The 25,625-nt window shown below is 39.0% G+C and overlaps 1 protein-coding gene across 16 annotated transcripts in view; it reads right to left on the reverse strand.

The window, feature by feature from the left end:
- Positions 1 to 25,625, reverse strand: part of PTPRK (protein tyrosine phosphatase receptor type K) — a 674,681-nt gene that overhangs the window by 550,015 nt on the left and 99,041 nt on the right. For all 16 annotated transcript variants that reach the window (XM_073627229.1, XM_073627239.1, XM_073627238.1 and 13 more), the window contains exon 2: positions 12,683 to 12,805. In XM_073627229.1, the coding sequence (XP_073483330.1) occupies positions 12,683 to 12,805 (123 nt within the window). The remainder of the gene's footprint in view (positions 1 to 12,682; positions 12,806 to 25,625) is intronic.

Genomic DNA, 25,625 nt, shown 5'->3' on the forward strand with positions numbered 1-25,625 from the left:
GAACGCACAGACTTGATGTCATCAACCGAAAATGATGCAAGGAATGGGGCATCGACATGTTTGCAGAGCATGCGCTCCTTCTTAAGGCCATCAGACTATTATGGACATCACATTGTGGACTTTACTGACTACTGCCATTATTTTGAGACTCAGTCACAAGAAGCTCCCCATTGCTTCTTGCTTTGCGACACTTATTACAGTTCCTTGGCCTTCATGATGCTGTTCTAATAAACCTCTGGGGGCTTCACAGAACAGCTGAATTTATACTGGTATTAAATTACACACAGGTGGACTCTATTTACTAATTAGGTGACTTCTGAAGGCAATTGGTTCCACTACTAAGGGGAATTAGAGTCAAGAATACAAATGCACGCCACACTTTTTAAAGATTTGTTAAAAAAAAAAAAATTTAAACCATAATTTTCCTTCCACTTCACAATTTTGTGCCACTTTGTGTTGGTCGATCACATAAAATCCCAATAAAATAAATTTACATTTTTGATTGTAACATGACAAAAAGTGGAAAATTTTCAAGGGGTATACTTTTTCAAGGCACTGTATTCATCTTCTATTCATCTTCCACTGACCATAGCCCCCAAATTCCTGTTCCTCACAGTTCTTCTGACTCTGGAAAATTTATCTAGCTACCTCTGTTCATAAAAACACAATGAACAGTAGACGTTAGGATTGTGGAGCCCACACAGCCAGGAACGAAGACATAAGCATCAAGTTAAATATCTATTTAACAAGTAGTTTTCCACCTTTATTTTCTCTCAAAGCACATTAGAGTTTTGTTTAGTGATTGATGAACACTGAACAGGCCATCACTAAAAATAACTTAACAAAATTCTGATGTCAAAACACTACCACATAACTAGAAAAATTATCTTTTACAACATTTTCCCTTCTGAACATTGGCTAAAACAAAATTTGTTAAGTGTAGGTCTTTTTATTAATTTATGAGAAAAGAAACCCTTCGTAAAGATAATAATCATAGTGGCAGCAAATAGATGTGTAGTTTAATAGTGCAAGGGGCTGACATCAAAATGATTTTCTTTGCACCATTAAACTGACCATCTGGTCAAAATAACAGTAGTTTTCTCATTAACTTTTACAAAATAGATTTCTGCAAATAGCTTTTATATAGATGTTCACCAACCAGCTACATGAAATGAAAGGTTATTATATTTAATGTAAATGGGTGGGACAGATCTAAAAAAGAATTGCAGTTATCCCATTACCCGTTTTACAAAACATATCTTGTGGTTTCCATAAGGCTTACCTGAAGAATTTAATATTTGGCAGCAGGCTTGGGGGTTATGGCATAGGTATGGCAGGTATGTGCATAAAAGGACACCCAGGCATAATTGAAAAACAAACCCGATAGTGCTGGTGATGAGTTTTACTCTTCACATTAAAGTGGTTGAAACTTAAATCTTTTACTTGTACCCATAGGTAAGCCTATAAGGTTTGAAAATTAAGGCATACAACAGTCATGGAGCAGTCAACCAGTGGACATAGTGGAGCACAGCATAGTAATGTAAGTAACTGGAGGCTGGAGATGACAGGGGAGCTCCTGGATGTGGAGGATACCAACCTAGCATCACAGTTTTTTTGTTCTGAGAATGGGAGCTGTTCAAGTCATGTACATTCAGTAAAGGATTGTTTTCTTATGCTTTTTCTTTACTTTTGTTGACTGTACCTACAAAAAATATTGTTTATGCCGTTTGCCAACCAACACTAATCCTCCCATGAATTAAACACATACATACAGTTAATACATCTTTTATAAAAGCTGAATAAAAGCTACATTACCAGTGGCCTGGGTGCATAGGGCAACGCACCCTCATTCAGTAAAAAGTATTTGATTGCCAGTTTAGGTATTATCTCGTGGTACCTAAGGCAGTAGTGAGTAGTATCTATAGATACTTGCCCAAAATGGAAAGGTGCACTACAACAATGCCTGAAAAAAAAAAAAAAAAAAAAAAAGCCCAAAACCCTTGGCAGGTTGCATATCCTATATGCATATTAAAGTGGTTGTAATCCTCAGACATAAAATATGAACAAAGCATATCCCTCTAGTGTGTACTTGTCTCAATCCAGAGCAGAGTGTCTCATTTTTCTGTTATGGAACTGTCAATAGTTTCAGGTCTAAATTTGTGATGCTTTTCAGAAGTTTCTGGCGACAGCATTGTTAGATCTGAAGCTCTTAACCCCCCACAACAATGGAAGTTCAGAGCTGTGAAGAAGACTGGACAGAAGGTTTCTTCAGGAAGCATCAGCCTTCATGACTTTCTTCTTTACAGGTAACACTTTAAAAAGTATATCATGAAAAAAGTTAAGGTATGAATGCAGCCTAATCTCTTGAAAGGTTTATAAAACTTTGGTGTCTGTGCTGAGCTGTTCATTATTCACTATAGGACAGCCCAGGACAAACCCCTGTTGCTCGAGTCCTCATCTGGTCTACCCTGATTACCCATACTGTCTGTATATGCTGCCATTAATAAAATAATCAATGAACCAGTCAAAGACAAGCCCATTAGTAAAAACTGTGATGGAGAATCTGCAGGTAGCCCTTTCTTTAATCACCATTTCAAACTATGGAAAGGGGAAAAACAGGATTGAATGTATTTCAAAAAACAGTTATCCTTTAAAAGGAAGAATCTGCAAGAGGCTTGAGAATTCAGAAATTTGGATTGTAAAGAAAACGTAAATGACTTTCATCAACAGTTTCTGCCAACAAACTATTTATATCCCTCCTTGTCTTCTGTAGTGTCTTGTTTTTAACAGTCATTTTAATGTACCCTGGTACTCCATATATTCAAGTTCAATGTCTAATAAAATGGATACCAAATTCTAATGAAAGTGTTTAAGTGCTTCAAAAAGCACTCTAAAAGAAATCTTTGGCCAAGATGCCGAGTACTGATCATTACTCTTACTGAGTAATCAATGACAGTCAATTGAGAAATGCAAAGCTCAAGAGTGCTTAGGTTTTAGTAGCAGCCAAGGCATAACAACTCTTCTGAGTAAGAAGACTGCTAACAGAATTATTCGCTTTAAGCCATACATACGTATACTAGTTTGTGTGTGATGACAGCTTTAATGTAATAAAAAAAATGTTCATTCACTATTATTGCATTCAATGCAATGTGGGGAGGAGTCAAATACAAGGCATTTTGTTTTGCAATATACCATGGATAATCTATGTGGCTGGAATTATAAACACTCGATTGACTGCTCCTTTATTACATTATTTTTAACATGCTGTTTAATAAATTCATGACTTTACTCGTGGTCTTTGGTTCATTCTCGATTTTTTTTGCATTTAGAAATTCACATACTTTCTCTATTTTTGTGTTTTCGTAATACAAAATTCATCATTATATAAGAGAAGAGCAGGAAACTCCAAAGTCCTTGATGCAAAAATTTTAATGGCTACATATGAGTATGACTCTCTACAGCAGGCACACAGACAGATAAAACTTGACAGAGATTTTAACTCCACCCATTTCATCTAAAGCTTAAAAAAAAAAAAAATTAAAAAAAAACTGGGTTTGTTAGTTGCAGATAGTGAAGTTCCTCTTCAAATATCTGTATGCTAATAAAACCTTAAAATGACTGAAAAGTCACTGATGATGTGGTAGAGTTGCCTATCCCATAACCTTAAGGCAGAATGCAAGCAATAGCAGGTGAACCTGCAGCAGTGGGGAAATGCCAACATGTTTTGGTCTACAGAATGTTAAACATTGTTTGGTAACCACTAGGTAGGCAAACACGTGACTGGATACATTTAAAACGGTAAAGTAGTATGCCTTATTTATCAGAATTATCAGAGGGTGATTTTTTAAATATAAGCTACTGCAAATTGCCTGGTTTACACATCATTTCTTTTACAGTCCCTACAGTTCCAGAGTTTCTAATGAAATGCTTAAGCCAGCCAGAGACAGAGACAGTTCCAATCTATGCTGGTTCAGCAGGGACCAGCCGAGATTCAAACAATGTATGGGCAAGGCTGAATGTCCCCAAGTTTATCGATCAACTTGGGTACAACCAGTCTTTTGGATCTTACATGAGATTATTGGTAGAGGCTATTTTAGCCGCTAGAAGTAATCACAGTGTTCTCCTAGTGGTGGGGCGGGGGGGGTCATCTCCGCCAGCAGAACACAATGGCTCTGCGGAAGGGATTTCCCCATCAACGCTGACTGTGTTGATGGGGGAATCAAGCGATTTTTGTCTATGGCTGGCTTTACATGCTTCTTAACACTTGAAAAAAGAGAAAGGCGTGGTTAAAATGTGAGATCTTTTATAAAGAATGTTTACATGCAAATTATCTTCACTTGAAAGTCCACCCTTTAGACATGTATCTAAATTACAGCTTTATAATTGTAAAATCAACTGACATTCTGCACTACAGTCCTAGATACAACTCTTCTACTGTCCTTTTTCATTTGCCATAAGCAAGCTTTTCTTAAATAGCAGTGACCTCAAATCATATGATTAATTACATAATACTACATTAATTGAAAACTTAGTTGCTTTCATTTTCCCTGAATATCATTCTGTCTTAGAACAGTCGATTAAGCTGTTCATCAAAGGTGAGTAGGCAAGGTCAGCAAGGCTGTACCTCTTCATCTATTCATTACCGATTCTCCATGGTAATTAACAATGCCAACATTTACATAAATCACATTCCCTCTGATTGTGCTCTTGTACTTTGAGGTGGGGGGGATTTAATCTTGCCGATGTTTGATTTTTACTTCACAAGCTGACTCAAAATTTTTATCCAATGTCACTGGAGACAAAGCATAATTTGGCTAAGATTAGGCGCTTTCCATGGCTAAAGTCAAATATGGGTCAATAAAAGATTATCTCCCATAATAAGTCAATACAACACCTTACATAGTTACATACATAGTTACATAGTAGGTGAGGTTGAAAAAAGACAAGTCCATCAAGTCCAACCTATGTGTGTGATTATGTGTCAGTATTACATTACATATCCCTGTATATTGCGGTCATTCAGGTGATTATCTAATAGTTTCTTGAAGCTATCAATGCTCCCCGCTGAGACCACCGCCTGTGGAAGGGAATTCCACATCCTTGCCGCTCTTACAGTAAAGAACCCTCTACGTAGTTTAAGGTTAAACCTCTTTTCTTCTAATTGTAACGAGTGGCCACGAGTCTTATTAAACTCTCTTCTGCGAAAAAGTTTTCTCCCTATTGTGGGGTCACCAGTACAGTATTTGTAAATTGAAATCATATCCCCTCTCAAACGTCTCTTCTCCAGAGAGAATAAGTTCAGTGCTCGCAACCTTTCCTCATAACTAAGATCCTCCAGACCCTTTATTAGCTTTGTTGCCCTTCTTTGTACTCGCTCCATTTCCAGTACGTCCCTCCTGAGGACTGGTGCCCAGAACTGGACAGCATACTTCAGGTGCAGCCGGACCAGAGTCTTGTAGAGCGGGAGAATTATCGTTTTATCTCTGCAGTTGATCCCCCTTTTAATGCATGCCAATATTCTGTTTGCTTTATTAGCAGCAGCTTGGCATTGCATGCCATTGCTGAGCCCATCATCCACTGGGACCCCCAGGTCCTTTTCCATCCTAGATTCCCCCAGAGGTTCTCCCCCCCAGTGTATAGATTGCATTCATATTTTTGCCACCCAAATGCATTATTTTACATTTTTCTACATTGAACCTCATTTGCCATGTAGTCGCCCACCCCATTAATTTGTTCAGGTCTTTTTGCAAGATTTCCACATCCTGCGGAGAAGTTATTGCCCTGCTTAGCTTAGTATCGTCTGCAAATACAGAGATTGAACTGTTTATCCCATCCTCCAGGTCGTTTATAAACAAATTAAATAGGATTGGTCCCAGCACAGAACCCTGGGGAACCCCACTACCCACCCCTGACCATTCTGAGTACTTCCCATTTATCACCACCCTCTGAACACACCCTTGTAGCCAGTTTTCAATCCATGTACTCACCCTATGGTCCATGCCAACGCACCTTATTTTGTACAGTAAACGTTTATGGGGAACTGTGTCAAATGCTTTCGCAAAATCCAGATACACCACGTCTACGGGCCTTCCTTTATCTAGATGGCTACTCACCTCCTCATAGAAGGTTAATAGATTGGTTTGGCAAGAACGATTGTTCATGAATCCATGCTGATTACTGCTAATGATATCATTCTTATTACTAAAATCTTGTATATAGTCCCTTATCATCCCCTCCAAGAGTTTACATACTATTGATGTTAGGCTAACTGGTCTGTAATTCCCAGGGATGTTTTTTGGGCCCTTTTTAAATATTGGTGCTACATTGGCTTTTCTCCAATCAGCTGGTACCATTCCAGTCAATAGACTGTCTGTAAAAATTAGGAACAACGGTCTGGCAATCACCTGACTGAGTTCCCTAAGTACCCTCGGATGCAAGCCATCTGGTCCCGGTGATTTATTAATGTTAAGTTTCTCAAGTCTAATTTTAATTCCGTCCTCTGTTAACCATGTAGGTGCTACCTGTGTTGTGTCATGAGGATAAACACTGCAGTATTGGTTACTGAAGCCCCCCGATTCACTCGTGAAGACTGAGGAGAAGAATAAATTCAATACCTTTGCCATCTCCCCATCCTTTGTAACCAGATGTCCTTCCTCATTCTTTATGGGGCCAATATGGTCTGTCCTCCCTTTTTTACCGTTTACATACTTAAAAAATTTCTTGGGATTTTTTTTGCTCTCCTCCGCTATGTGTCTTTCATGTTCTATCTTAGCCATCCTAATTGCACCCTTACATTTCTTATTGCATTCTTTATAAATTCTGAATGCTGAGGATGATCCCTCAACCTTGTATTTTTTGAAGGTCTTCTCCTTTGCTTTTATATGCATTTTTACATTGGAGTTAAGCCATCCAGGATGTTTGTTCGCTCTTTTAAATTTATTACCCAATGGGATACATTGGCTAATGTCCTTATTTAATATGCTCTTAAAGCAAACCCATCTCTCCTCCGTATTCTTTGTTCCTAATATTTTATCCCAATTTATGCCTTTTAGCAAGGTTTGTAGTTTAGGGAAGTTGGCTCTTTTGAAATTCAGTGTCTTTGTGTTCCCTTCATGTTTCCTATTTGTGTGATTTATACTGAAACTAATTGACCTGTGATCGCTGTTACCTAAATTGCCCAGTATTTCCACATCTGTTATCAGGTCTGTATTGTTGGTAATCTTAAACTAATAATGTGTGTGTATATATCTATTACATATTAAACTGGTACCATTTTGGGTAGAAAAAAATACAATTATGCAAATACTTTCCCACAGAGGCTAAACTTTACAAAAGGTTTATTTCAGTCCATTGGTTTATTAGGATCCAGGACTAGACAACCCTCTGGTGCACTGTAGCTATAACCCCTCATTTTTCGAAGCCTTTGCAGCAATCAGGGTATAGAACAGTAAAATCCTTCTAGAAACAGATGGTATTCATGTGTCTTATTCCAACGCATATCCCAAAACCTGGGAGGAATATTTTTCATTTTAGGAAGTGAGCAGGGCGATGAAGATCATTCTTTTACGCCCCAATGTCCAAAAGCACATTCAGAAATGCTGGTGTATAGAACAAATAGCATAATAATATTCTAGAGCCATTTATTCCAAACCGCATACAAATATTCAAGGCTTACTGACCATTATATTCATGCGGTGCATGGAAACCATGGCTTCTGTGGAGCAGGACTAGTAAATAATTATTATATATATATATATATATATAAATAATTTTCACATACACACACACACACACATGTACAGTGGGGATGGAAAGTATTCAGACCCCCTTAAATTTTTCACTCTGTTATATTGCAGCTATTTGCTAAAATCATTTAAGTTCTTTTTTTTTTTCCTCATTAATGTACACACAGCACCCATATTGACAGAAAAACACAGAATGGTTGACATTTTTGCAGATTTATTAAAAAAGAAAAACTGAAATATCACATGGTCCTAAGTATTCAGACCCTTTGCTTAGTATTTAGTAGAAGCACCCTTTTGATCTAATACAGCCATGAGTCTTTTTGGGAAAGATGCAACAAGTTTTTCACACCTGGATTATGGGATTCTCTGCCATTCCTCCTTGCAGAGCCTCTCCAGTTCTGTCAGGTTGGATGGTAAATGTTGGTGGACAGCCATTTTTAGGTCTCTCCAGAGATGCTCAATTGGGTTTAAGTCAGGGCTCTGGCTGGGCCATTCAAGAACAGTCATGGAGTTGTTATGAAGCCACTCCTTCGTTATTTTAGCTGTGTGCTTAGGGTCATTGTCTTGTTGGAAGGTAAACCTTCGGCCCAGTCTGAGGTCCTGAGCACTCTGGAGAAGGTTTTTGTCCAGGATATCCCTGTACTTGGCTGCATTCATCTTTCCCTCTATTGCAACCAGTCGTCCTGTCCCTGCAACTGAAAAAAACCCCCACAGCATGATGCTGCCTCCACCATGCTTCACTGTTGGGACTGTATTGGACAGGTGATGAGCATTGCCTGGTTTTCTCCACACATACCGCTTAGAATTAAGGCCAAAAAGTTCTATCTTGGTCTCATCGGACCAAAGAATATTATTTCTCACCATCTTGGAGTCCTTCAGGTGTTTTTTTTAGCAAACTCCATGCGGGCTTTTATGTGTTTTGCACTGAGGAGAGGCTTCCGTCAGGCCACTCTGCCATAAAGCCCCGACTGGTGGAGGGCTGCAGTGATGGTTGACTTTCTACAACTTTCTCCCATTTCCCGACTGCATCTCTGGAGCTCAGCCACAGTGATCTTTGGGTTCTTCTTTACCTCTTTAACCAAGGCTCTTCCCCCCAGATAGCTCAGTTTGGCCAGACGGCCTGCTCTAGGAAAGGTTCTGGTCTCTCCAAACGTCTTCCATTTAAGGATTATGGAGGCCACTGTGCTCTGAGGAACCTTAAGTGCAGCAGAAATTTTTTTTGTAACCTTGGCCAGATCTGTGCCTTACCACAATTCTGTCTCTGAGCTCTTCAGGCAGTTCCTTTGATCTCATGATTCTCATTTGCTCTGACATGCACTGTGAGCTGTAAGGTCTTATATAGACAGGTGTGTGGCTTTCCTAATCAAGTCCAATCAGTATAATCAAACACAGTTGGACTCAAACGAAGGTGTAGAACCATCTCAAGGATGATCAGAAGAAATGGACAGCACCTGAGTTAAATATATGAGTGTCACAGCAAAGGGTCTGAATACTTAGGACCATGTGCCATTTCAGTTTTTATTTTTTAATAAATCTGCAAAAATGTCAACAAATCTGTGTTTTTCTGTCAATATAGGGTACTTAAATGATTTTAGCAAATGGCTGCAATATAACAAAGAGTGAAAAAATGAAAGGGGTTTTATTTAGTATATAATAGCTAGTATAACCATCTTACAGTATACATACCATATTACAGCTAGTATAACCATCAAGAATATGTTGAGAAGAGCCAGCAGGAATCAAAAAGCCCTCCAAGTGATCAGCAGTTCTAGATGTGCATTTGTCCATTAAATATGAGGGCTTTCGATACGCTGCATTTTTATAGACTAAATTTGACCTAGCCCTTTCCCATCCACAATGTTACCCAGTCTGAGGCCCCATGCTGGGATAACTTTATAAACGCTTGCCCCTCTGACAGACACCAACCTACACTTTGCGCAGTTGGTGGCCCTCTCTTTCACCAATAGCTTATGTCCTTATCCGTTATTCTCATGCATGTGATCACTATGTCAGCTATGCCATATTAATTACATGCAGGGTGGAGGTTTCAATATATATATATATATATATATACACACATATATACACACACACACACACACATATATATATATTGATGTGATCATTTCTTTGCCCATTTACCAAGTGTATACTCTTGCTATGCAGTGTTTGTTTGCCCTTTTCCAATATGGCTGCTGTGCGCTCTCTCTCACCAAGGATGAGGTCATCAAGAAGAGCAGAGGTTTTGTGGGTAAGTGGGTGGAGAGAGGGACATGTGGGAGAAAGAGAAGAGTGAATTCCTGCTAAGAGAGAACAGACTGTAAGTGCTGCAGCTTCACCTCACTGAGACATACATAGAGACTATTAATGATTTCATGTTCCTGTCTGGAAAATACCTTATGTTAAATGGTTCACTGAATGTTATTTCTTCACTACATGGACTTTCAAATGCAATGCTGTGTGGATTACTGTCTATGTGGAGATATATTTCTCAATTGGGATTTCACTTGCTATTCACAAGCCCCAATTGAGTGGAGGCACTGCGCTTGTTAGAGATCCTGTCCTGATCACAGATTATGAAGACTCTGCTCCTAAATACTATACAGGTGAGGCCATCATTCCTCAGTAGCAGCAGAGAGAAAAGAATAGTGCTTCATATTATATATAAATAATGAAGGTATGCAAATAGGACAAAGTTATTTTAAGTTAGCCCCAGCATGCTGGGGGAAAAAAAAAAAAAGCCACACACGCTTGACGCCATTCTGAACCAAATAAGTTTAATCTTGGTCTCAACTGACCACAGGACATAGTTCCAGTAATCCATGTCCTTAGCCTGCTTGTCTTCAGCAAACTGCGGGCTTTTTGTGCATATCCTTTAGAAGAGGCTTCCTTCTGGGATGACAGCCATGCAGACCAATTTGATGCAGTTTGCGGTGTATGGTCTGAGCACTGACAGGCTGGCCCCCCACCCCTTCAACCTCTGCAGCAATGCTGGGAGCACTCATATGTCTATTTCCTAAAGACAACCTCTGGATATAACGCGGAGCACGTGCACACAACTTCTTTGGTCGACCATGGTGTGGCCTGTTCTGAGTGGAACCTGTCCTGTTATACCGCTGTATGGTATTGGCCACGATGCTGCAGCTCAGTTTCAGGGTCTTGGCAATCTTCTTATAGCCTAGGCCATCTTTATGTAGAGCAACAATTTTTTTTTAAGATCCTCAGAGAGTTCTTTGCCATGAGGTACCATGTTGAGCTTCCAGTGACTAGTATGAGCGAGTAAATAACACCAAATTTAACACACCTGCTCTCCATTCACACCTGACACTAACAATTCACATGACACCGGGGAGGGAAAATGGCTATTTAGGCCCAATTTGGGCATTTTCACTTAGGGGTGTATTCACTTTTGTTGCCAGTGGTTTAGACCGTATTGGCTGTGTGTTGCATTATTTTGAGGGGACAGCATATTTACACTGTTATACAAGCTGTACATTCACTACTTTACATTGTAGCAAAGTGTCATTTCTTCAGTGTTGTCACATGAAAAGATATAATAAAATATTTACAAAAATGTGAGGAGTGTACTCACTTTTGTGAGATACTGTATATACACACACACACACACATATATATATATATATATATATATATATATATATATATATATATATATAAGGGTTGGAGCTGTTATAGCTGCAAAGAGTGGGCCAACTCAGTATTGAACCCTATGGTCTAAGGCTGGAATGCCATTAAAGTACATATGTGTAAAGGCAGGAGTCCCAATACCTTTGGTAATAGTGTGTGTGTGTGTGTGTGTGTGTGTGTGTGTGTGTGTGAGTGTGTGTGAGTGTGTGTGAGTGTGTGTGTGTGTGAGTGTGTGTGTGTGAGTGAGTGTGTGTGAGTGTGTGTGTGTGTGAGTGTATTTTGGATAGAGTATGGAAGGATTAAAACCCATGATTGTTTTTTTTTTTTTTTTTTTTTTTATTGCTGTATGTGTCTCTGCTTGGGAGGCTCGTGCTTTTTGTCCTGGTAATTTCTGTACTTGGAAAGTGAGGGAATATGTAAGCTTTTGACTTGCCACCAGAAGTTTTGCTGACAACTCCTTGGACATGATTTACCTCACTTTGGAGAGCTCCCCCCCCCCCCCACTTCCTGTTGTGTCTACAGGACAGGAAGCGAGGTGATATCACCTGAAAGGAACACAGATCGTAAAAAAAAAAAAAAAAAAAAAAAACAATCATTCCCTATTATTTTTAAGATGAAAAAAGGGTTTTGCAACTAGATATATTTTAATGAACTTTTGTCATTAAAAAGGTGAAATTATGCTTTGAACATTTTGGTGGGACAAAGCACATCCGTCTCTCCTCCATTTACAGAACATGCGTCATTCTGGAAAAATACAAGGAGTGTGATTGTATGAGTGGGGTAAAAAGTGAGGGGAAGGTGCGTCGGTCATCCTTTGTTACAGTGGAGGCAAGTTTACCATGCCATAGATCAATGTTAGAAACAGTAGGCATCACTAAATACAGAACTTTTTCAGTAAAGAGAAGCAAGCAGATAATAAGACACTTCAGCGTTAGGTCATATCCCTGTGCTCTATCCCCCCCCCCACAACTAATTAAACCTCAGCTTTAAAAGGTTAAATGTCAAAATGCAAATCAACTCACTCGAAATGCATCTGGTTTTTCCATTGCATTGTAACACAGGTTGGTATTCATGAACAGGCTTGACTGAAAATATCCTTTTCTAATGTTAGCTGCATTTTAAAGTGCAGGCAAAAATGAATTAACAACCCATCTAGTGAAAACAAGCTCAGAAAAAAAAAAAAATAGGTTTCTCAAGCCAACTAAATCAAGCTTGCTTCATTCTGCAATAACCATTTATCAGAGGTAATAGTACAGTATGCACTGTATGGTCAGCGTAAACCTTCTCACCTTTTGGCATTTCCGTAGGCAGGTAATGGGGTTCTTGCGCACTGACATGATCCCAGTCAAAGTCATCATATAGATCTTGATGATAGTCACAGGCTGCTGGGCCATCATCAAAGGTGCAACCTCCTGTAGAAAAAAAAATTTTTTAGAAATCTTATAAATATATTTAGAAGATCTCAATGTTATAACAGACCAAAACAAACAAGCACAATCTTTGTAGCCCCGGTATGTAGACAATGGCAGCGTGTAGTAACATATTTAAGCACAGTCTTTAAGGAACAATGGGGTTGATTTACTAAATGTGGAATAGACTCCCTCCAAAGATCGTTCTGGCCAGCTCAGTAGATTGCTTTAAGAAAGGCCTGGATTCTTTTCTAAATGTACATAATATAACTGGGTACTAACATTTATAGTTAAGGTTGATCCAGGGAAAATCCGAATGCCTCTCTGGGATCAGGAAGGAATTTTTTCCCCTGCTGCAGCAAATCAGATCCTGCTTTTCTGGGGTTTATTTCGCCTTCCTCTGGACTGTGGGTATAGGATTGGGTATATGGGATTGTATGATATTTTTTATTTTTATTTATTTTTTTATGGTTGAACTAGATGGACTTGTATCTTTTTTCAACCTGACTATGTAACGGCAAATCCACTTTGCACTAAAAGTGCACTTGGAAGTGCAGTAGCTGTAGATCTGAGGGGGGCATGCAAGGAAAATAAAAAACAGCATTTTTGCTTGTACATGATTGGATGATGCAATCAGCAGAGCTTCCCCTCAGATCTACAGACACTGCACTTCCAAGTGCACTTGTAGTGCAAAGTGGATTTGCCTTTCGTAAATCAACCCCAATGTCCGTTTAATAGACCCAACAAAGGCGAAGATTAACAAAGGCAAAAAAACTGTAAAAAATGGTTTTATATTGTATTAAAAACTGCACCAACAGAAGCCAATATTGCCTATAAGGTGTTACTTTTTAAAAAAATATTATTCCTTCCTAATTTTTAGATGCTTCATGCACAGGAAAGCATAGAAACAAAACAAATTGATTCAGGGGAAATGGAATAGTACAATTCAGGCTGAGTTTTTGTTTTGTTTTTTGTTTACAAACTTTTTTATTGGGTACAAATAATGGTACAAAACATTATAGCATAAGTCCCAGTGAAGTACAGTATATAATAATCATTGAAATATAGGGATTATGGCAAAATAAAAAACAGAAGAATAATTAATTCTTGATATTTAATACAGGTAGTAAACAAAGACTCAGGTAGTAATTTGAGGTATGGTTTTATTATTTACTGAGTGATATTGGTTGAAGGTGGATTCTCTAAACAGGATTTAAAAGGTGGTCCGAGTGTGTAAACCAAGGGTTCAATTTCTTCTCAAATAAATGTGTGGTAAGTGGAAAGTGTGGAAATTTTTTTCCATGAGATAAATATTATTAATTCTAGTTTTCAGTTGGGTCATTGGTAGCTATGAGGATTTCCAATAATAAGCTACAAGCCAGTGAATGGAAACACAGATTGTGTGAACTAGTCTTAAGTGACGAGTGGTTAAACCTGTATTTGGTGTGAATAATAGGCAGTTGGAGAGAGTAAGATTTATGTTATTTTCTGAAATTCTAGTGGAAAATTTTTCAAGTTGTTTCCATATCAGAGAAACTTTATCACATTCCCAAAAAATGTGTGAGAAGGAGCCTATGGAATTGCAATTTCTGAAGCATATCTGGGGAACTGAGGGAGAAATAGAATGGAGTTTTGCTGGTGTGTAATACCATCTTGTAAATACCTTTGTTGCAGTTTCCCTAATAGTGAGTGATCTAGTGCATCTAAAGCTGTGTACACACGGGCGGACTTTTCAGCATCAAACGTCTGACGGTCTTTCCGACTTTCGACGGAGTTACGACGGACTTTCGGATGACCGGACTAAAGTCCGTTCGAAAGTCCGTTGGTATGAACGTGATGACGTACGAAGGGACTGGAATAAGGAAGTTCATAGCCAGTAGCTAATAGCTGCCCTTGTGTCCTTTTTTTGTCCGTCAGACTAGCATACAGATGAACTGATTTTTTGACCGGACTCGAGTCCGTCAGAAAGATTTGAAACATGTTCCAAATCTAAAGTCCGTCTGATTTTCGACAGAAAAAGTTAGCTGAAGGTCCGATGAAGCCCACACGGGGTCGGATTGTCCAACGGATTTGTTACGTCGGACCAGTCGGGTCGAAAAGTCCACCCATGTGTACACGGCATAAGTAGATATCACATTCTTGTTCCGGTTTGAGCAGGGTAGTTTAGTTATTAATCCGGTACCCCTTGGTGATCTGGAAAATATATTTTCATAAAGTGGGTTCTTCCATGTCAGATATTGGAGAGTGTGAGTCATAGAAGGATCTAATTTGGAGGAATCTTCTGAGTTCAATATTGGGGATGTTATATTTAGTTTTTAATGATGAGAAGGAGGTAAACGAGGCATTTTCCATGAATTTTTTGAGGGTGGTTAGGTTGTTATTGATCCACCATGAGAATTCACTTGTATCTTGATGGTATGCTAAGAATTTCGGATCTACTATAAAAGAGGCGTGGGGAGAAGTGGTGGAAGTCATTCTGAATTTTTTGTTATGTAGTTTCCACAACTGATATGAGTGAGCTACTAATTGATTAAGCTTTTCTAAGTTGTGATTGGAAACTTTTTTACCCCATAGTAGCCCGGCTATAGAATAAGGTCTAAGGTCTTTCTCAAATATAACCTCAAATATAATCAAATATAACCTATGGGATTTTTGGGTTATGTATGTGCCATTGGGCTATCCAAGACCATCGTGCAACTAAATAATATGACCAGAAGTCTGGGAGTCCTGAACCACCATTTTTTGGGGACTTGTACAACAACGATTTAGCTATACGAGGGTGGGAATCGTTTTTTTTTTTTTACATTCAAAGAGCATCTCTAGCCAAAATTGTATTTCTTATAGTTTTGAATGACGTAATGCTTAAAAATACCCTTTCATATTTATTCCATTTCCTTTCTGAAAGTTTATCATCTTCTTCCTATATCAGAGATGCAATAGAAAATTTAAACTTTTTTTTGTTTCCAAAGTTAGGGGGAATTTTCTGGGGTTTTTTTTTTGTTTTTTGCACTTATTGCAAAGATAAAGCAAAATGCTTTCATATATTAAGGGGAGCAAATATGACAAGTTCATAGCTAGGATTTACATACCCTTTAAGTATCTACTACCATCAGCAAAGCAATTGGCCAAATAACTGGAACAGGTCTGGCAACGCATCCCAGAGGAGCATAAAACTGACAATATAAACAAATCTCAATACAGAAAAATAAAAAATATTTTTAAAAAGGGATACTTTCTTTAAGCTCTAAGGCCCCTGAGCGGTTTTTAGCTTGTAAAACACTCAGCTCTGAAGCTCCAAAATGCCCAACAAGCAAAATTTCATTCATTTCCAGGGCCCGTGTTCACATATGAAGGTTCTGTCACCTGAAGCAAAACACCTGAAGCTCAAAAAAGTACATGAACTTCTTTTTGGCCCCATAGACTTCAATAAAAATGCCTTCAAGAAAAACGCTGGTAAAACATTCAAATGGCAGCTCTCCACTCTTAATTTCCTCTCTCCCCTCCCCCTGGTGCGTTCTATTGGCTAAACAAAAATGCCTAAAGCTGTAAAACGCTTTTAGTACACTTCTAAAATGCTTTAAAAAAAAAAAAAAATTGCCGAAAGACGCCAGTAAATTGATACGCTCAGGTGTGAATGGAGCCTAAACGTTAGAAACAAGCCATCAAACTCTTAGGTTAATTACTGCAGCCTTCTTACAGGAGTTTTTTCCGCCTTACACTGGCCTTCATGAGCCACTGCGCATTTATGTCTTTCTCAATCTACAAGCCAATCATCATTCACGTTAACCTCTGTCAAAAATACACAGATACAATAAATTAACTCAGTGCTTTTTTTTTTTTTTTTATATATACATTATTGTTTAAATGGCTAATGTAATGGATTCTGAATGATAATTCCAGACAGACTAATGTTGTTATTAAAAGAACATCAATTCAGAAATGCAATTACAAAAATTGCAAACTTGGCATTTACTCAGGTCAGAAAACAATGGCTTACATATCGCTTCTCTACTGTATAGACAGAGGGCATGTTTGCCCAGCTCAGTTACATTTAAAATAAGACCTTTTCATTGTCAAAGATGCACATTTATTATCCTCTGCTTTTCTTAACCACAATACATTACTGTCATACATTACTATTTTATCATCATTCTTATAATTCATTTCAGCAAAGTACAGCATTTGTTAACCATGGAGAAGTATAACTAAGCCCTGAAACTACTATACAAAAATTAAAAGTCATTCAGGTGTTTATGCAGTGGTACTACAGTAAAGGTCACATAAAAAAGGGGATTTTTTTTTATTCTTAGATTATTTTGCCACTAATAAAACGTACAGCAAACTACCCCATCACAAGTGGATGTCTTTGCTTGCTTCACCCTAGTGGCGGGCCTGGGCTCTATTTTTTGGGGGGGGCAGCAAACAAACCACCCGACCTCTGTTCCTGTTCATTCATTCGATCAAACCATCCCTCAGCCCCCTCCCCCCCTTCACTCACCCATCTGTCCATCCATCAGCCCCGCACTTACCCCATCCAGGCCGCGGGCAGCTTTGACAGCTTCCCCCTCAACACCTCCCCTCTGCTCCTGGCCAACACGATTGCTTCTCCTCTAGGCTAATCGGGTCTTAAGACCGGCTTCCTGAATGGCCAGGGAGGAGAAGCAGAAAGACAATAGCAAATATTAATTCACTACTGTCACACTACTGTGCCCTGCGCCCCAAGCCCACCCTTTTTTGAAGGGATTTAGAGCCTCAGGCTCTAGTTCCATGCTTTAAAAAATAAAAAAACCCATTGAAATCCATGCGTCCAGCACCCTGCATGTAGATTGGGGGGGGGGGGGGGGGGGGGAAGTGCCCCTAATGGAGTGGTATCCACTGCTTTACCCTACAAAGTGCACTTGCTGTAGCATTTTGAAGTTCCTTGCTGCACTCCCTTATTTTCTCAAAATAAGATATACTGACATTTCTAATATTTCTATTTGTCAAACAGATAACAGAATGAATGAGAAAACATGAACAATAGCCTTGCACAAACTACAGATTGTGCTACATAAAAAAAAAAAAAAAAAAAAAATCTGTGCTACAAAGTTCAAATACATGTCAGCCACACTCATAAATCTAAAGAGCTGAGTGAAGCTTTATTTGCATCTAAACTGCCAAAAACAGAAAGGGGGAAAATACACATAATAACAATAGTATATATATATTTATAGATGCATTTAATTTTTATTTTGTTTTGCTCTAAAGAACACCACAAAAAAGTAGCCTAGAACAAGTCCCAAGTGGGTGATAGCCGTCAATGGTTGTGGCAGACAAAGACTCAGTGCTTTTTGCGCAAGGCACATAAATGATTAGGATTATCTCAATCGCATCAGTTATTCTGCATGTTTGCAGTCCTCAAGCTTTGCCAACCAAGACAAAGTTGCAAATAAGTTACATGTAAAGGTATGAATGGTTCTGAGATTAAAAAAAACTATAAAGAAACTAAGTTTTGTATTAGCTTTTCCTTTACTGTAAGGCCCCATTCACACTTCCACACTATTTTTGCTAGATTTCGTGTGACAAGCATATGGCAGCCCATTCATTTGAATGCGCTGTCCTACACACAACAATCGTGTCAAAGAAACTTCTGCATGAAGTGTGCATAGAACTTCATGTGTTTACTGGATGCATTTAGGGTGCCAGTAATTAATGGCACCACAAGCACAACCAGTGTGCATAAAAAAATGATTTTAAAAAAGAATATATCAAAAATGTGATTTTTTTTTTTTATTTATAATCAAATTTTTTTGATTTTTACAAATTTATTTTAATAAAATGCTTTTGGAGTAAAAATATATCTAAAAGATAGTTTTCTATTTGTGATACATTAATAATTTAGTTTATTCAGCATAAAATGGAGCTTAGGTATGTCGCATGAGGCTGTATATTCCACAATATTAAAATTTTTGGTAAACTTATTCAATGAATCCAAACTCTGCAAGCTGAGATAGCATGAACTGCATTGATGCATTCACACAATTTCACAGTAATCATGAGATAAAACAAAGTTCAAGAACATTCATTTATCCCATTGTAATCTATGTACACTAAAAACTGTATGATTGTTTGAAGAGAAATGCATATGTACAAGGCTCTAAGTGTGAGGAGGAAGGGCAAGCAGTAGAAATGAAAGTGAAACCTCCTAAGCAGCTTATAAACCTTGTGATCTTCCTTCCTCCCTTGAGGAGCAAAACGGTAGCAGGCCATAAAAGAGATCCAGTTTGGGAATATTTACTAACCTGACAGCTTATGATTCTAAATGGGAAACCTTCATTTGCAAATATCATTTGCAAATATTAAAGATTCTAACTACCAGCAAGAATGAGTCCTTACATTTAAAAAACACCTGTCATTTCGGATCCATCATGGCAGTGCCGTTAGCAGGCATCCACTCACCTGCTGCTGCCACATCCCTCGCCTTGTTGTGTCACTGCTACATCACCAATCGTCTCATTAAAGTGAATGGGACTGTCAATGAGTCAACAGAGGGTCAGAGGAGCGGGACAGAGATTACATTTGCTCTTTAAAAATTAAGTTGATTTAAATCAAGCCCTTTTAGTACTCAACTTGATTTAACTCAAATCCACCCTGAGCACACCACATGTTTTTTGCATGTTTCTTGGACACGCACTTCTGCACGCATTCACTGAATGCACAGATGTGAATGGAGCATAACGATTCTGCATAAAGTTAAATTCTCTCTCGCCCTCATTTGCTCCCTTTTGATCTGTTAAATATACCATTGAAGGCATTTTGTTATCTCTTTAAAGTAGTTGTAAACCTCTGACATGAAAAATGAACAGAGCATATCCCTCTATAGTGTGTGTTTTTCTCAATTAAGAGCACTAAGGGGGTTATTTACTAAAGGCAAATCCACTTTGCACTACAAGTGCACTGCAAGTGCGCTTGAAAGTGCACTTGGAAGTGCAGTCGCTGTAGATCTGAAGGGGACATGCAAGGGAAATAAAAAACAGCATTTTAGATTGTACATGATTGGATGATAAAATCAGCAGAGCTTCCCCTCAGATCTACAGCGACTGCACTTCCAAGTGCACTTGTAGTGCAAAGTGGATTTGCCTTTAGTAAATCAACCCCTAAGTGTCACTTTTGTCTGTTTCGTTCCTCTGCTATCAGAACGAATGCCAGGTAAAACTTATGTAGGAGGATCTGTTTTGTCTCCATCACCTGAAGCTGGTCACGTCACTGGGTATATGTATGGGTTTACAACCACTTTAAGTGCAAAATTACTATTGATTGTGTCAGAAATTCAGAACTGTCCTGTTGTCTCAAGGAGTCCCCCCCTATGCTGGGGAGATGAGGAAATTGGGAGGGATTTAGTAGCTGTCATGTGCTGCCATTCCACAACAGGAAATCAACATCCGAGTGAATTTCTGGCAGATAAACATGCAACTTTGAAAAAATTTTATGCCCCTCTTCAGACGTGTAAATTTAGAAGTGTCCCATAGGGAAAGCGGAACGAGAAAAAAAAAAAAAAAAAAAAAGCTGCTTGAAATCAATCTCAGTTCTGGCGCCGCCCCACAAGACTGTATGAGTGTCACGTGGGGTGACTGAAATGGAGAAGCCGCTTTAAATTATGTGATTTCCTTCAATTATGGATTTTCCTGTACCCTTGCCTGCAACTCACTTATTTGTCTTTGTACTTACAACCAGTGTATTCTACTTAAATAAGACGCATGTAATGCTTTATTTTTTCAATAATCAGCCATAACATCTAATATAGAGTAGGTTCCCCTTTTGCTACCAAAACAGCTCTGACCCGTTAAGGTATGAATGCTACAAGACCTCTGAAAGTTTGCTGTGGTATTTGGCACATCAGCTACAGATCCTGCAAGCGGCGACCCTTACAAATACCCAGTTTAGTGACTGACCTCGGGTGATACACAGAGATGAAACCTCCTCCTACATAGGTTGTACCTTATTATCCACAGCTGTTTGTCCTCTACATCCATACAAAGTGCAGAATTTACACAGGAACTCTCAGCTCTAAAAGCAGGGGGCAGAGAGCTGAAGTTACATCAGTGAAAAGAGCTCAGAGAGCTGATTGGAGGAAAGGAACACCCCCCCCCCCCCTGCACACTGCATACAGGAACAGAGCTGAGGCTTTCAATCAGTTAGAGCTCCTTCCCCTGTCACCTTTTTTCTCTTAGTGTCAGGAAAACTTTTCAGAAGTGATGCATGCCGATAGAGGAATGAGGCAGCGACAGGAATGACACTTCAGGCTATGGATCGAGACAATTACACACTCAAGAGATATTTCAAGTCTGGAGGTTTACAACGACTTTAAAAAAAGTGAGGACTCCGAGAGTTGGACTTGTTTTTCCAGCACATTCCAGATTTCAGCACAAAAGAGTATCTGGAGACCAAGTCGACACCCTAAACTCGTTGTTGTGTTCCTCAAACCCTTCTTGAACCATTTTTGCAGTTTGGAAGGGTGCATTATACTGCTGAAAGAGGCCACTGTCATCAGTGAATACGGTTTCCATGATGGGGTGTACTTGGTCAGCAACAGTTTTAGGTAGGTCACGTAGTGGTACGTGCCACATAACATCCACATGAATGGCAGGGTCCAAAGTCTCCCAGCAGAACATTGCCCAAAACCTCACACTGCCTCAGTCGCCTTGCCTTTTTCCCATATGGCACCTTGATGCACCCTTTTTCAGGTAAGCGACACACATACACCCAGCTATCCACATGAAATGATCAGGCCACCTTCTTCCATTGCTCCATGGTCCAGTTCTGATGGTCATGCGTCATTTGTAGGTGCTTTTGGCTGTAGGCACGGAGCAGCATGGGCACCCTGACCAGTTTTCACCTACAGACAACAAATCATCAATAATCCTGACACTTGAGACAGCTGGGATGGTACAGGAGCTTACTCAGGGAGATCAGTCTGATGAGGGTTGTGTCCATCAGTATATCAGTTATTATTTTAGACATACCAGATTTATATCAGGTGTCTCCCTGTACACACAGTCATGCATGCTTGAAGACAACTGTAACTTTTGTCTGTGCCTTGGAGGAAAAAACATCCCACCACTGGCTAATTTTAAGCAACTTACAAATCGTCTGATCCTTTGCCTTGCCGCATTAAGGACACACCTTCAGGGCACAAAGCAATCATTTCAGAAATCTGAAGCAGCAGGTTTTGCCATGGGAAATTTTCTAACTGGTTCTCACACTGAGAAGAGAATGCAGGGAACTGTTAGAGTGTCATTTGACATTTGCCAGGTGAGTCACACAAGTGGAGTAATGGGTCCCAGTGTAATCAAGATAAAGCATATGTCGTGTGACTATGGCTGGGCATCCATCATCCTCATGATACAACTCTTAAAGTGGTTATAAAGCCTAAATTGTTTTTACCTTAATACATTCCTTGCATTAAGGTAAAAAATGTTTAGATAGTAGTATCCCCCCTCACCCTCCCCCCACCTGAGCCCTCCAGCGCTGTTCCCATCTGCAGCTATTCTCTTCCTTCACTTTCTGGTCTCACAAGCTTTGCCGAGGAGCCTGGCTCCTGCTGCTGTCAATCAAAGCCAGTGATGAGGGAGACGGGCCCATAGATGCAAACAGCGAGGCTCAGGAGAAAGCTGAAAGTGACCCCATAGGAAGTGGCTTTGTAAGGGGGCACTCACCAGATGGAAGGATCCAGGAGTGCCAACGGGGACCCAAGAATAAGATGTTCGGGACCACTCTGAAATTTTATTGCACACAGCATGTAAAGTATAAAACCTTGTTAGTAAAAAAAAAAAATGAATGTACAATCACTTTAAGCAAAAATGGGTCTGCTATTTATAGGAGAAAAGTGATGAGTGAAGTGATGTTCCCTGTGCAGCTAACCTAACCTTGTCTGCTGTAAAAGGAGACGATGACACACAATGGAGACCTGGGCCTGCAAGGCAGTCATTACCCTTTCTAAGGCTTTAAGCAGCCTCTAGTATATTAACACAATCTACCAACAGATCACATATTTATTAATTTAACAAGATGGATGCCCTTAATTGTAGCCATGTGAACTAATTCAATTCTACATATTAAAATGTTAAAAACAGTATAAAAGATAATTTTTCCTGTCACATTATCTCCATGCCAGATGAAATGTTACAATTATTTCTTTGCTCCAAGTGTCTATAGAAGTGAATCATAGGCCTGAACCTTTGTAACTGAAGAGTACTCCCTACCTATCAAAATAGAAATGCACACATGGAAGTAACAGAGCACTGGCGTCAAGCCCAGATACACCATTCTGCCAAATGTAATATCACAAGGGCACAGAATAATCACTACGTTGAATATATATTGTTCCCTTGTGCTCATACTCCAAGAATTCGATTTTGCTATTCTAATTTCTAGGTCCTAAGGAATGCAGTTTTTAATAATGACTGAACACCATTGTTGAACCTTTTGCCAAACACATCCATGCATCAGCTGAGGATTTCCTCAAACTACTATAGTAACTATTGGTTTTGTCAAAGATAGGACACGTGTCTAATGCCCTGTACACACAATGAGATTACTGCACGAATACTGGTCCTTTTTTTTTTTTTTTTTTTTTTGCATGCTAATCTCATATTGAAAATGAAAAATCTACTAAAGTTACGAAAAGTCTCATACAAAATAATAACAATCTGGAAGTGATGTAATGTAGTGTATTTGTATTGCATTTCTGAATGACAACTGTACTGATTAAATGAAAAATCGTACGAGAAAATGTTTGCTCTTGTCCCATCAAATAATATCGCATGAACTGTCATGATTGGCTCTCGAAAAGCGGTTTATGGGCGATCAGATAATCGTACAATTGCTTCGAATGTGGAATTTTTGTGTGTACAATTTTCTGACTGTGTGTATGGGCCCATAAGGGTACTTGCACATGCTACTGATGTGTGAGCATCGGTATTCCTGGTCAAACTTTCTTGCATTTAATTTGTGCGCATTTGTGTGCACACAGGCAGAATAAATTCCAGCTCTCAGAATAGAATTTCAACCTATATGTGTGCACACGTGTAAAATACAGACTGGCAACTCTACAGATTTCTGTATTTTTTATTTTTATTTTTTTGGCTCATCTATATACAGCACGTTTACGCGCCTGTGTGTACAGGCACATTGAAAACAATGGGCTGCATTTAGATAAAAAAAAAAAAAAACACAACACCTGTATGCCTAAAAACTGAGTATTTAGGCAGCAGTGTGCAAGAGGCCTAATGGCCCGTACACGCGATCCAAATATCGTACGAAAACTGTCATCCGAGGAAGAATCGTACGCTTTTTGGATCGTGTGTACACTACTTTCGAGAGCTGATCACGACAGTTCATCCGACATTATTCACCGGACAAGCACGAAAATTTTCCTGCTACGATACCAGATTGTACGATTTTCATTTAGTCAGTATCATTGTCACCAGAAAATACAAAACAAATACATTACAACACATGACATCACTTACGATTTTTTTTTTCTGTCGTACGAGAATTTTTGTGACTTTTTTTACCCATTTCCTATATTTATAAAAGTTCTACTTTTTAAGCGAAAAAGGTCGTACGATCTATTGTACGATATTCGGATCATGTGTACGGGCCATAAGGCTCCTTTCACACCTAAACATGGCAATTTACTGGCGTTTTTGCAGCATTTTAGAAGCGTATTTCAAGCATTTTACAGCTTCAGGCGTTTTTGTTTTAGCCCGTAAAAAGAAAGCACTAGGGGGAGGAGAGGGAGAGGAAATTAGGGGTAGAAAGCTGCTATTTGAGCAGAAAAACACTGGTAAAAACGCTCAATTCACACAATTCTATTGAAGTCTATGGGGCCAAAAACGCTTCTAATCTGCCAAAAAGAAGCGACAGGTGTTTTGCTTCAGGCAACAGAACGCTCAGATGTGAACAGGGATCATTGAAATGAATAGAATTTGGCTTGTTGCGCTTTTTAGAGCTACAAGCAAAAAATTGCTCAGGTGTGAATGGGGCCTTAGGGTGCATTCACACAAGCCACTGCATTGTAACACAGCAGCTGGTGTGGTCCAGTGGGATCACAACACTTTTTTTTAAACAAATGTATGTGGCGCAGGGTGGATATAAAATCAATGATTTTTTTTTTTTTTTAAATCAAATTTTTTTGATTTAAATCTGCTTTTTTTAATTTAAAATCTGATTTTTTTTATTTTTATCAAATGTATTTTAATAAAATGCTTTTGGAGTAAAAATCTATCTAAAATGAGTTTTCTATTTAACCACTTGCCTGCTGGGCACTTAACCCCCTTCCTGCCCAGACCAATTTCCAGCTTTCAGCGCTGTCGCACTTTGAATGACAATTGCACGGTCATACAACATTGTACCAAAATTAAATTTTTATAATTTTTTTTTCACACAAAGAGCTTTCTTTTGGTGGTACTTAATCACTGCTGTTTTTTTTCTTTTTTTTGCTGAAATGAAAAGAGACCAATAAAAAATAAATAAAATAATCCATAAAAAAAAAAAAATTAATAAAAGTTTTTTTTTAATTAAATTTTGAAAAACAGGTAATATTTCTCCTTCATTGATGAGGCTGCACTGGTGGGGGGGCACTGGCGAGTGGCACTGGTGGGGGGGCACAGATCGGCAGCACTGGTGGGGGGACACAGATCAGGAGCACTGGTGGCTACTGATAGGTGGCACTGATGAGGCAGCCTCGGCTCTCTATGTGAGGGACACGATGTCCCTCCGACAGAAGGTGGTGATCCTTTTTTTGTCAACGTGAGGGGAAAAAAATACTGATTACCGATCA

This window comes from Aquarana catesbeiana, linkage group LG04 (genome assembly GCF_042186555.1).
Source record: "Aquarana catesbeiana isolate 2022-GZ linkage group LG04, ASM4218655v1, whole genome shotgun sequence".
Classification (NCBI taxonomy): domain Eukaryota; kingdom Metazoa; phylum Chordata; class Amphibia; order Anura; family Ranidae; genus Aquarana; species Aquarana catesbeiana.